This window comes from Pollicipes pollicipes, unplaced genomic scaffold (genome assembly GCF_011947565.3).
Source record: "Pollicipes pollicipes isolate AB1234 unplaced genomic scaffold, Ppol_2.1 Scaffold_7261;HRSCAF=8764_pilon_pilon_pilon, whole genome shotgun sequence".
Lineage (NCBI taxonomy): Eukaryota > Metazoa > Arthropoda > Thecostraca > Pollicipedomorpha > Pollicipedidae > Pollicipes > Pollicipes pollicipes.
In genome coordinates, this window is record NW_023597054.1 from 31,946,023 (window position 1) to 31,959,531 (window position 13,509).

Genomic DNA, 13,509 nt, shown 5'->3' on the forward strand with positions numbered 1-13,509 from the left:
GAGGCCCGCAGCAGATTGACAGGGTCCCCTAAAGATCAAAGGCCAGAGGGGCCCAATGGCCTCCAGGGAGGGGAGGGATGGTCCCTTCGGTCCCGTTTGATTACGTCATGTATGGCAGCGCCGCACAGGCCGGGCGCCAGGTCTGACAGCCCTGCATCCGCCAGCTGACGGCGGGCCGGCCACTCACCCCCGACGACAGGCCCCCCCCCCTCAGATGGCAGCCGAACGCCGCGTGACGCGGGCCCCAAGGTCAGGCCCCGCCGGCGGCCGCGGCCGTCGCTTCCCGCATCAGACCGGACGGGGATCTGGCGCCGCGGAGCCAGGTCGCAGAGCTGGTGGGCCATGGCGCTGCCTCTGAGAACGTCGCTGACGCTGTGTTTGGCGCCGCGGAGTCGGGCGTTCAGCGTGTCCGCCGCACAGCAGGCAAACAGCGCGTGAGTATGCGGCCGTCCCCAGCCGCTGATGAGTAGCGTGGAGGTCAGCACGGAGCGACAAGACTGCCGCGCGTGCGGACGAGCGCGAGGCATGTGAGCGCTCGTTCACGGTCAATTGCACGCGCGGCCAATTGTACTACGCATCGAAATGGGGAGCCATCTAGTCCGGGAGTTGGCTTACGTGCACCTGTTACGCTATTTACCCACGTCGCGCATAACCACTAATGTGAACCACGGTGCGAACGCTTCTGGACCACTGTGAACCACAGCGTTTTCCCCTTTGGTGGACTCCTGGCGCGAGACGCCCGTGTCCCCGCTCCCCTCCCACACGCTGCACGCCGTGCCTCCAGATACAAGCTGGTGGTGGTCGGCGGCGGCTCGGGAGGATGCAGCGTGGCCGCCAAGTTCGCCAAGAAGCTGGGCAAGGGGAAGCTGGCGGTCATCGAGCCGGCCCAGGTGAGCGCCGGTCAAGCCCCGGGACAGGGGGCTGCCGGCTGAGCTCCGGCCCAGGTTAGGTCCGGGCCCCAGGAGATGTGAGCCCCGTCCGGGACCCAGGAGATGTGAGCGTCGGCCGAGCCCCGGGACAGGTGAGCGCCGGCCGAGCCCCGAGACATGGGACTGCCGGCTGAGCTCCGGCCCAGGTGAGCCCCATCCAGGCCCCGGGACATGGGACTGCCGGCTGAGCTCCGGCCCAGGTGAGCCCCGTCCGGGCCCCAGGAGATGTGAGCGCCGGCCGAGCCCCGGGACAGGGGACTACCGGCTGGGCTCCGGCCCAGGTGAGCCCCGTCCAGGCCCCGGGACACGTGAGCGCCGGCCGAGCCCCGGGACACGTGAGCGCCGGCCGAGCCCTGGGACAGGTGAGCGCCGGCCGAGCCCCGGGACATGGGACTGCCGACGCTATCGAAGCTACTTTCTGTCGGCAGGGCACCTCCAGCTGAGAGTGTGACGCTCTGGAGCACGAACGCCTGTGCACTACGGAAGGGGAGACTTTGACGCAGGTGGAAGGTGGCACCTTCCGTTGTGCGAGATATTTTGCGATAGGTGGTTTTGTCGCAGGTGCAAATCCGAATGGCCAGGAAAATCTACATATTCTGGTGACAAAGCAAGCACGCTGCTTTGGTTTGTTGCGTCAGACGATTTATGAACCTAGCGTATTTTTAAAATACATTTATGCTCACCGAACCGCATCGATCCATTGCGCTGCTTGCTTTACATATTTTTATCATAACTTCTTCGGTGTGCCGTCGCGGGAAAAATGCATCTGCCGTACATAGTCGGCGCTCTCATTGGTCGGTGCAAGTCTGAAAACGTGGCCGTCATCATTCCGCGAAGCGTTCAGCTCATCGGGGAATGCACTAGCTTTATCCGTGTATTGCGTCAACATGACATTGAACATCCTTAACGTATATTGTGTAAGCCGACAGTGACGTATGACCATTACCAGCATAGGCAAGTAACCACGGTGGTCATGGACCCATGTACCCACTTTTCGTGACGGATAATATTAGCCCTGCGGTGAGAGATCGGAGGATTCGACTGAAAGATGAGGTTTTCCTCCCAAAATGGGAGGACAAAAATGAGAACGTTCGCACGCCCCTAATTCCTACTGATGCAACGCCAGCTCCTTGAACGGCTGGTCTGCGGTCAGCCCGCTGAAAGTCTCTGTGGGACGGAATGTGATCGGTGTGTTGATTACCGGGGTGGGACGGAATGTGATCGGTGTGTTGATTACCGAGGTGGGACGTGCCAAGCGTGCTCGTATCCAGGACAATGCCATTGGTGCTACCAATCACGTCACACATCTTACTCCAGCCCTGATTCCATTGTGCGCCGTGTGGGGGCTATGAACCGACTGTCAGTGTCCGGGCGCGCCCATTGACCCATCTGTTCCCGTGTGGGGCTATGGACTGGCTGTCAGTGTCTGGGCGCGCCCATTGACCCATCCGTCCCCGTGTGGGACTATGAACTGGCTGTCAGTGTCTGGGCGCGCCCATTGACCCATCCGTCCCCGTGTGGGACTATGAACTGGCTGTCAGTGTCTGGGCGCGCCCACTGACCCATCCGTCCCCTTGTGGGACTATGAACTGGCTGTCAGTGTCTGGGCGCCCATTGACCCATCCGTCCCCGTGTGGGGCTATGAACTGGCTGTCAGTGTCTGGGCGCGCCCGGTGGCCTATCTGTGCTGCAATGGCTCGGAGTTCCCCAGTTATTACGCCGCCGACCGGCACGTGCCCGCGAGCCGCTGAAGTCGAGGGCAAACCGCCAGGCCGGCCGGCTGGGTGGGGGTGGGGAGGGGCCGCACATGAAGCGCGATAGCTGGGCGGCCGCAGATCAGGGGCGCGGCTCAGCCCGTTTCTGGGGATGCGTCGTCATTCCGTGCCGGGTTGCATCAGGACCTGTGCCGCTGTGTGGCAATACCGTCCCTTGAGCCCGGCTCAGGCATGACTGTGGATGGGGTGGTGCGGGCTCTGACGGCATCATGTTTACGGCGCTCGATTCAGAACAGTGACTGAAGATAGGGCGGTGTTTCAAGTGGTCCGAGATTTTCTGTCGACATGGCAGACGATATCGACGCAAACCGGACTGATATGCCTGGCAGGTACTTGAATCACGCCAAGGAGAAAGAGTTTCACGATGTCTGTGGGTGTGATCAAACTGGACCTGACCAATTTGTAACTTGTGTGTGTGTGTGTGTGTGTGTGTGTGTGTGTGTGTGTGTGTGTGTGTGTGTGTGTGTGTGTGTGTGCGTGCGTGCGTGCGTGCGTGCGTGCGTGCGTGCGTGCGTGCGTGCGTGCGTGCGTGCGTGCGTGCGTGCGTGCGTGCGTGCGTGAGCCCTCAAGCTACGCCCGATACTTTTATTCGCTGAACCTTTCAAGAGTGACCTGTGTGGGTGGTCCTCGGCGTGCTGTACCGGCATGGGGTGGTGGGTGGCCCTCAGCGCGCTGTACTGGCGCAGGGTGGTGGGCGGGCCTCGGCGCGCTGTACCGGCGCGTGAGTGGTGAGTGGCCCTTCGTTCATTTGTTCGGATTGGTTCGGCGGTCTATGGGCATGTCGTTTGTGCTGCGGAGACTGTACGATTGACCTTGATCTGTAATACTTGTATATACAGTGTCTGTCGTGGGCTGGCAGTTTGCCAACGGCTCGTGAGCATTTACCAGGCTTGGTTGGGCTTGGATGGTGTCCACGGATACCTGCGCTGGAATGTTGCTGAGTCACTGCTCTTAGTCTCGCCCTTATACTGCCGGGAACTGCGCGATTACAGCTCATGGAAGCTGAAGCTTCATGAAGATTGCATGAAAGCGGCGATCATGCAGACACGAAAGGCTCGCTTTCGTGTCTGAATGATTGCCGACGCTCCCGAAACATTTTTTGCCGTGTTTTATTCCACCATTCGTTTTGTCACGTCGTTTGCACGTGTGCAGACTGCTCTTATAGTTTGCTTACATGCTGTAGGTCAAATCTATGTCAGGTACCTTCACTGTGTGTTGATCGTTCGCAGACGCACTACTACCAGCCTATTGGACGCTGGTCGGGGGTGCTGAGTCGGCGAAGCAATCCGGCAGACCCATGAAGACGTGCTTGCCCGCGGCACCGACTGGATACAGGACCGAGTGTGGGTGGGCCTCGGCGTGCTGTAACCCGCGGCGCGGGAGCTGTGGGTGGGCATCAGCGCGGATGTGGCAGGTGTCTTCTCGGTCGCTGTACCGGTTCGGGGGGGGGGGGTGCCCCTGCGTGCCTGTACACGGCGCGGGGTGGTGGGCGGGCCACGGAGTCGATGTACGGCGCGGGTTGGTGGGTGGGCCTCGGCGCTAGAGTGCAGGTGGTCCCTCTCGGTGCGCGCTGTACCGGCGCGGGGTGGTGTGCGCCCCGAGCGTGCTGTAACGGCGCGGGGGTGGTGGGCGGCCACGGAGCGCTGTTCGGTCGCGGGATGGTGGGTGGGCCTTGGCGCGTTGTACCGGGGCCGGAGTCAGCGGGGAGCCGCTGATGACGCGTTGATCCGATTATGTGAAACTGAGTATTGCCCTGCTAACTTTGAGTTTACTGACTTTGTTATGCTACTGCCTTTGAGGATGGTTTGATGATTTCTCTCAGAAGCATACACCCGACAGGCATCTTTAACGCTGGATCTAGAAGATTTTATCTTGCCTTTGCAAGAGGTTGCAGCTGTGGCAAGGAGAATGCATCCAACGCCCACATACATGCGTGCCATGTTCGTTATCTACAGGTGTAGCTTCACCAACCACCTGTGCTCGAAGATAGCGATGACCGTGATTAAACCCTGCCCACTCAGTGCGTTGTCTTATCTTGAACCAGCGCCCCAATCACCGGCATTTTGCGGGGCTTCCACGTGTCGTTGGACCGACGAGGCGTCGTTTGATCCAGTGTCGTTTGAACCGACGAGGCGTCGTTTGATGCGAACTCTAACAAGGTGCCACTTTACCCGCCCAGGTGTCGTTTGACCCGAGCTCCAACAAAGTGACCACCAGCTCGGGCGACGAGATCAGTTATGAGTACTTGGTGGTGGCCATGGGCATCCAGATCAACTGGGACGGGGTAAGTGTGATGGGTGCACCGCAGCAAACTGGGACGGGGCGAGTGTAATGGGCTCACTGCAGCAAACTGGGACGGGGCGAGTGTGGTGGGCTCACTGCAGCAAACTGAGACGGGGCGAGTGTGGTGGGCTCACCGCAGCAAACTGAGACGGGGCGAATGTAATGGGCTCACTGCAGCAAACTGGGACGGGGCGAGTGTAATGGGCCCACTGCAGCACACTGGGACGGGGCGAATGTAATGGGCTCACTGCAGCAAACTGAGACGGGGCGAGTGTAATGGGCTCACTGCAGCAAACTGGGTTAAACGCATGCTGTGTCGTGGAATAGCTGAGTGTTTTTACAGTGTATGCCACGGAGGACGCAGATCCGCAGTACAGTAACGTGTCATGGAGGACGCAGGTCGTCGGTACAATACGATGCCACAGAGGACGCAGGTCGTCTGTATAATATGCAAGATCGAACGATGCATAGGGTGACCGAAGCCCGGCGCACGTATTGGGGCTTTGGTGTGCTTGCTCCGCTATATGGAGATTGTCATATCGGTCGCAATTAGTATTACTTCGACTTATCCCTCAGATTATGTCTGACTGCTCGACACATTGTTGAAGAGAATGGGTTTTTGAGAGCTTAACTTTTTTGCGCACTGGGAGCGGGAAATTCTGACCCAAAAACTGCTGCCGGTGCCAACAAACGACGAACGTTGAAAAGCTCGCCAGTTTTTGTGCTTGATTTTCGGTCGTAACAGCAAAGACTAGAACGATGATGATTGAAGTGTTACCAGATAGTACGGCCCATTGAGCCTATGTGAAAAGAAACAACTGTAGGACTGTCACTGTGCGCAAAGTCTTCCTAGTACAGAGAAAGGTCGGACAAGAATCATGAGAATAATCCATAAATTTCCATACGGCTAACTAAAAAACTATTCCACATATTTAACACGCTTTCGGATGGGGCGGGGGGGGGGCACTTTAACCCCCTGGAGGTTATTCCGAACCAATTTTCGAACGGTGCAGCGTAGCCACGCCAATTTTTGGACAGCTGCAGATAATTGAATAGCGGAGCTTTTGGCATCAAATGTCTAGCTTACCTTGTTAGAAGTTTGCTGACCTATGACATGCCAAATTCAAGCCATGGTTTTAGGGCAGGCAATTGATAGGGAATCATGAATCTGATGCCACAAAGGGCATTCAACGAAGCTGTACATCTCTAAGATAATTTTGTAGGCAACACAACAATTAACTTAAAAATTTCATTGACCTAGGGTCATGTATGGAGGTCAGACCAAGGTCAGAAAAAATGTGTTTTTTTACCCGTGGGCTTGCTGTAGGGGGCAATTTCTGATGTTCCTTTTAAATCTATTAATGACGGGAACCGCACCATACATATTTCATTGACTTCTTAGAGGTCAGAAAAGGTCACTGACCTAAAATGACCAAGGTCAACATTTTGTGTTTAGGAGCATGCTGCCTAGCGTATTTCTCGACGATTAGTCAACTGCAAAATCAAAGCACTCTTTTGTGATTTTTGATCCTCATGATCTTTTTAAGGTCAAAAAGGTCACTGTCCTTAAGGTAACACCGGTAACCTTTTGCTTAGTACAGGTATCTAGGTTCACGGTGGTTACATGAGAATATCTGGGGGCACTTTAGACACCAATTTTTAATTTGACCTTGCTTGACCTTATTTGAAGTTAATGTGTTGAAGGAATGTGTTAAAGAAACGTGTTTAAGGGAATTTTTCACATCTGAAGATAACGAAGCAACCATCAGATATGATGAATGAAGGTCACATATAGCTATCGGTATACGTTTCAAGTGGAAAAACTGCTCTATACAGCACAGTTCTCTGTTTAGTAAATACGTTCCTCAATGAGTCATGGTTTGGTTGCGTCATTGTACCTTGCACAACATTGATCGAGAGCCAATTGACGGCTGTTTTATCTGGAAATCGCGCTCGCGAACGCCAGATGTGAACGCCTCAATCATTATTCTTTTCTCGGCCTCGATCGCCGCGTGACTTATGGAATGACATTCAAATCCTGCCACTCCGTTTGACATGCGGCGATCAAGGCCGAGGCAAATGTAGTTGTTAAAAATAACGACGATAACGATATAGTAGAAGAAATTATGCTGTCTGGAGCAATATTGTGAACCCTTAAATATATCCATCACATAACTGAGCTATTTCATCCTATCTGGTGCTTGCTTCAATTTCTTTAAATGTGGAACATTCCCATTAACTCAGAAACTACTTTGGGACAGGGCCCAATCACTTAGCATTAAAACTAAACAGCTCTAGGGTATCTGAGCAATGTGCATGTGCACATGAAACCAAAAAAACTGTGTTCACCGTGCTTCAAGCCCGTAAAGGTCATTATTCCAACATGTTTCTTTTATGGCAGCTCGCGGTGAACGGAGCACCGTGTTTCAGATCAAAGGGCTGAAGGAGGCGCTGGACACGCCCGGCGTCTGCTCAAATTACTCCCCCAAATACGCTGAGAAGACGTATAAGGAGCTGCAGGCATTTAAAGAGGGGAATGCTATCTTCACTTTCCCCAACACGCCAATCAAGTGTCCCGGAGCACCGCAGAAGATCATGTACATCGCTGATCAGTACTTCAGAAAGGTGAGATTACACTTGCGGGCGTCGTTTCCTCAATAGCAGCCGGACGCTGTGTGCACTTTTCCGACTCTTGATTATTCTTGGGTATTTGGAGAAAGCAGTTTTGTACATGACTGATAATGTTGCCAGCATAGTGTGCCGTTGTCCTTCTGTGATAAAAGTATTCTGGCTTCGAATTCGGTATTATCTTTGTATCATTTAAACCATGGGCAGGTGCTGGCCTGCGCGGACAAAGGCTGCAACGGTTAGGATATCTGCCAAGTTATGCACCGCTTCCTGCTACACTGTTTACAGTGCCCAGTTTCAGGGGCACGTGAATGCGAAGGTCGTGCAGTCGACTAATCGCTGTTTAGAACAGAGTTACTGTCCCAGGAACGTTGGTTAGCAACTGCACATCTAAAACATTTTTCTGGCAAACACGGCTGCCTAGAGCGGGGTATCAATTTTGGCGCTCCATGTGACAGCTGCCGTGCGTATGGCAGCGTATAATAACTTACTCGTCGTGTACGGTTTTGCACACATTATCTCGCATTTCAGGAAGCGGTGGATGAGGATGGAAGGCTGGAATTTGCAGAGATGTTTTACGGGTCGCGTCAGCTCAACGCTGTGCCGAACTCGCGCTTATGCTGGTAGTCGGCAGGAATGTTAGTAGTGTCGTCGTTTGAAGAGCTGCGTCTTAATGCAGGGTGCAGTGAACTAAAAGGTGGCGTCTTCATAGCGTGGCGGTGGTGGCTTTCACGTTAATATCAAAACTTTGCTTAACGGCTTTATAGCACTTTCAGTTATGTGTTATTGTGAGCCCGAAAACGCCAAATCTTCATCATCGGTTATAGGTGTATCTGAGCTTTTCATCACTATAATCATTTTAAGTACTTTCAAAGTCCCTAATCACATTCGACGTCAGAGAGGACTTCTAGCCATGTTCGCCGGGATGCGCCATACCAGAAATGGAAAGCTGCTACTCCAATAGGTTTTGCAAAGCTGGAAATAGTAAGCGACCAATAGGAACTACCCATGTTGCAAGTGTGAAACACTCAGTCACAGTGAAACAAAATGTTGTCAAACGCAGAGCTCCATTCTGAAATAATTCACCTGCTGACAAACAGGGGCAAGGTTGCCCAAGGCCAACGAACCTTTCTTATCACGTACGCACTGTGTAGCGCCGGACCGGGGCCACTTTCTCGCTGTTTTTAGTTGGCATGATATTTGTTACCTCGAATCCGATAGCGCAGTCTAACTGTGATGTTATGCAAGTTCAAGCCAACCAGCCTTGACACCGCCTTGCGTGCTGAATATTGCACCCGCAGCGCGCGCAGCCCTGCTTGCAAGGAAGTAGCGGACTCGCTCTGCGACGCGCTCGGCTCTGTCTCCCTCGGACGGGGAAGTGGCGGATCCGCTCTGCGACACGCTCGGCTCTGTCTCCCTCGGACGGGGAAGTGGCGGATCCGCCCTGCGACACGCTCGGCTCTGTCTCCCTCGGACGGGGAAGTGGCGGATCCGCTCTGCGACACGCTCGGCTCTGTCTCCCTCTGACGAGGAAGTAGCGGATCCGCTCTGCGACACGCTCGGCTCTGTCTCCCTCGGACGGGGATGTAGCGGATCCGCCCTCGACACGCTCGGCTCTGTCTCCCTCAGACGGGGATGTAGCAGACCCGCTCTGCGACACGCTCGGCTCTGTCTCCCTCGGACGGGGATGTAGCGGATCCGCTCTGCGACACGCTCGGCTCTGTCTCCCTCGGACGGGGATGTAGCGGATCCGCTCTGCGACACGCTCGGCTCTGTCTCCCTCAGACGGGGAAGCAGCGGATCCGCTCTGCGACACGCTCGGTTCTGTCTCCCTCAGACGGGGAAGCGCGACAAGGCCAACATCATCTACAACACCTCCCTGCCGGTGCTATTCGGCGTGAAGAAGTACGCCGACGCGCTGTGGGAGGTGGTGAAGAAGCGTGACATCACGGTCAACACGCGCCGCTGTCTGACGGAGGTGCGGCCCGACACACGCGAGGCAGTCTTCGTCAACCTCGACAACCCGGATGAGCAGTACGTCGAGGAGGTAGGCCTGCGCTGGTGATCCCGTCTGTTCTTCTCTATGTCATGTCATAAGCATTCTGTCTGTCGGTTTCTGTTGCTAACAGTGTCGTTCGAATTCAAAATTATCGTGCTGCTGTGTCGTCTGCCACTTGTAGATCAGTCTGCGATGTGATGCCTTCGGTCGCGGATGATGACATGGATAGGAAGGACCTTTTGTAAACCTCACTAGCGGCGTTCACCATGTTCAGCTATAATGTGAGAGACAATAATTATGCATGCTGCTCGTTATTGTTGAATTGTTGAACTGAGGCCCAGTCCGTTGCCCGGGCACAGCTTTCCCGCGTTTGACCGACGCTCTATGCTCCGTCCCCAGTACGAGATGCTGCATGCGACGCCCAACATGTCGGCACCAGACGTGCTGAAGTCCTGTCCTGACCTCTGTGACGCCGCGGGCTACGTGGATGTCAGCAAGGACACCATGCAGCACAACCGGTTCCCGAACGTGTTCGCCATCGGAGACTGCTCCAGCCTGCCTACCTCCAAGACGGCCGCGGCTGTGGGTGAGTGCCGTTACCCGCAGACATAGTGAAGCCGGACTTGTGGGGTGTGTGTCGGCACTGTGATGATCTAGCTGATAGCTGCACCAGGTACCACCACAGGCCGGAAGTCCACGGCGTCTGTCGAGATCAGAGCTCCTCAGATACGATATCATTAGTCGTGTGCTCTTTCAAAGCATGCCGTCAGTATGTTTGCATGCCAATGTCAAACCATGTGAACATTTTTGCCTCCTTTATCTATTGGAAGGAGGAAAAGTAAAGAAAGTTGTAAAGGAAAAGTGCATCCTTCCACCTGCGTCTCGGTTATTTCGTCAGAAGATTTCATCGAGTATGATATTGGTGCAATCAACTTTTCCCCTAAGTGCTGCGTACGACCCACCGTCGGTAGCACAAACCAGCGTTCTTCTCTTCACGACGCTCACCATCCCCAAACTGGCGTGCACTCATTGTTCCTACTGGCCGCACCGACCACTTTCTGTCGATACCCGTGGCCATGACGCGCGCATCCATGACGTTCAAGCTCACTGGGCGCCGTTGTTACAGCGGCAGAGTGCGGAATCTTGGCCAAGAACCTGCGGGCGGTGATGGCGGGCCAGAAGGCGCAGGCCACCTACGACGGCTACACGTCCTGTCCGCTCGTCACCGGCTACAGCAAGGCCATCCTGGCCGAGTTCAAGTACGGCGCAGAGCCGCTCGAGACGTTCCCCATCAACCAGGGCAAGGAGCGCTGGACCTCCTTTATCATGAAGAAGGAGCTGATGCCGTTCCTCTACTGGAAGCTCATGCTCAAGTGAGAGATGACAGAGAACGTCACCACAGACGTCTCTGAAGCATCAGGGAGAACGCGAGCACTTGGCTCTGTCATCGAGTACTTGTCGCGGTGTGTGCCGCGAAGCTGCGTTCCGGGCCTTGGTTACACCGTTGCATGTGGACTGAGTCTAACCGGAGCATGAGGTGTTTCTCAGAAGCGATCCCGCGCGCTGTGTTGTGCTTTCCATGCTAAACACAAATGCCGCATAGAGACAAAGGCTGCGTCGAGCCTGGATTTGACACGTGTGCTTGCTTTCCTGTCTTCTTTACGGGAGGTAAGCAGAAGAAATGTTGGAACGGAGCGTTTTTATGGACGAAATTAGTGTCGAATGTGGCTGCAGCTACATCACAACATGACAATAAGACATGTGCAAATGGCGCAGCATGGAAACAATCGATAAGACACTAGTAATAAGCTTATTCGTGGGAGAAAACCCAGGAGAATGGAACATGGATTCGTTGATATTTCGCCAGCATGCCTTTATCCAAGCAAAGAACAGAAGTGAATTAATTTCTGTTATTCGTTTCGATAAAGGCACGTTACCGAAATATTCATCTATATCTCTATTCTCCTAGTTTTTTTTCCCCGCTGAATAAGGCAATTACTTCTGTGTGACCTACGTGTATAATATTCCTTACAAATGCACTTAAAAATTCACGTAATTTAGGCGCAATCAAGACAAACCTGATTCGCATCCCAATTTCTCGTATGCTACACAATGTTTTCTTTCTCAACAAAATCACTGGCTGGTCTGTGCCCTCAAGCAAAGCAAATCCCATTCAAATCAACAGCTTATCACCCTTGACACGTGTTCTGCTAACAGTGGCAACTGGAACGGGCCGAGGACGTTCCGGAAGCTGTTACACTTCGGCATGGGGAACTGAGTGGAGCAACATCAGTCGCGGGAAATGGGTCCGCGGACCAGCTGGACGGTCCCCCAGCTGCCGGCCAGGGGACCAGTGGCTGCACAACTGAAGAGTGGTGGCGACGCCCTGCACCTCTGGAACGGGGACCGAAAGCGACTCCGAAGATGCCGGCTGTCACCGCCAGACAGGGCCCGCGGCAGGCGACATGTTATGGAGTCGCGAGACCGTGAGGTCGAGTCTGAGGACTCTGAGGACTAACTCTGAGGACTCTGAGTCTGGTGCTCTGAGGACGGAGCTGGGAGAGCTCTGCGACAGGAGGGGAAGGAACTGCGAGTGAGCCACGAGTAAGATGGTCGGCTGCATTGTCGTGCAATTACTGGGGCCCAGACAGGAGCGAACGGCGTTAATTTGCTCCCGGAGGGGAGCGTCCGCTTGTTGTAATACCGTAACCTTTACTTTCTGACCGTGTGCGAGCCACAGTTTTACAATATACATGACCGTTTACTCTATGCCGCGTGACGATTTTTATGAAAGAGTTGGCTAGCAAAGCTGTCAAGTATTCCGAGAGCATAAGCTGTTTCCCTGAGCGAGTCAATGGCCTCTATCAGCAGTCTCCATGCCGCTAATGGCACTGCCACCTGGCGTCGGTTTACATGGCATACACCACTAACTCAACCCGCCATCTGTACCGCCACGCCGACGCGCGCTGGGCAGCCGCAGGCTACGGAGTGTCTCTGCTCTCCAGCCCTGCCGTCCGCGCACCCGTGCACTCTCACTGGCGTCCGATGGTGGCGTTTCCAAGCAAGTTGCCAGCCCATCAACGGCAGCGGGCGTCAAATCTAGGCGTCCAGGCTTCCGATTTTGATCAAACGCCGTTGGTGACATCGTTGGTGACGGTTGTCGATGGGTGCAAACGGGCAGTAACCGGGTCCAACGTCAGCAGACGTGTACAGAAAGCCGTTGGTCTCATTCTATCATTACTATGTATGGACGACATAACTAAGAATCATTCTCAATGCATACATTTCGGATCATTTTAAAGATCCCATCAGAGTCCGTGAAGTGACAGCTGCATAGAAACATAGAAAATGGGCAATTTACCCTATAGTCTTCGTATAACCAAATTTTAGATCGAATGGAGCTCATTTGGAGTTACAATGAAACCTCATTTTTTAACGCGGACTATAAGCATTTCAAAGACGAGATAAATGTACGAGCCCGGGAAGAAAAAACTGTGAAAGTTAAATGTCTGCACTTCTTGCATTAATTTTTTAAATTTTTTAACCTCTAAGGTATTCCTGTTTGCGCATGTTAGGCACTACGTGACGCAGTTTCTCCAGCCATTTCATGGGCTCGGGGCAACTGAGCCTTGCTATTACTTACTGGTTGCACACAAACACCTATTCCATCTCATCAAGGCACCATGTAAGTGCAAATTTAGTCGACAGAGCATTATCATTGGAAAGGCTGCTTGCGAAGATCGTGGAGCTGGCAATTATGCAGTTCTGTAGTTTGAAACAAACGGCTTATTAGGGCATCGCTGGCGGTTATGGCTCTGCAGCGTGTGCATATTCATGAGCTATTTCCCGCGCCCTTCAACGCCTGATACATCTTCATGGCTGTTGCAGTGTTTTC

The 13,509-nt window shown here is 53.9% G+C and overlaps 1 protein-coding gene across 1 annotated transcript; it reads left to right on the forward strand.

The window, feature by feature from the left end:
* Nucleotides 1–268: 268 nt before the first annotated feature.
* Nucleotides 269–12,384, forward strand: LOC119112637 (sulfide:quinone oxidoreductase, mitochondrial-like). Its single transcript, XM_037236870.1, is given in 11 exon segments — nt 269–434; nt 785–890; nt 3,934–3,949; nt 3,952–4,045; nt 4,346–4,349; nt 4,884–4,988; nt 7,418–7,612; nt 9,453–9,662; nt 10,014–10,200; nt 10,741–10,987; nt 11,832–12,384. Coding segments are annotated over 11 exon segments (1,317 nt in total). The 5' UTR covers nt 269–342; the 3' UTR covers nt 11,893–12,384.
* Nucleotides 12,385–13,509: the final 1,125 nt, after the last annotated feature.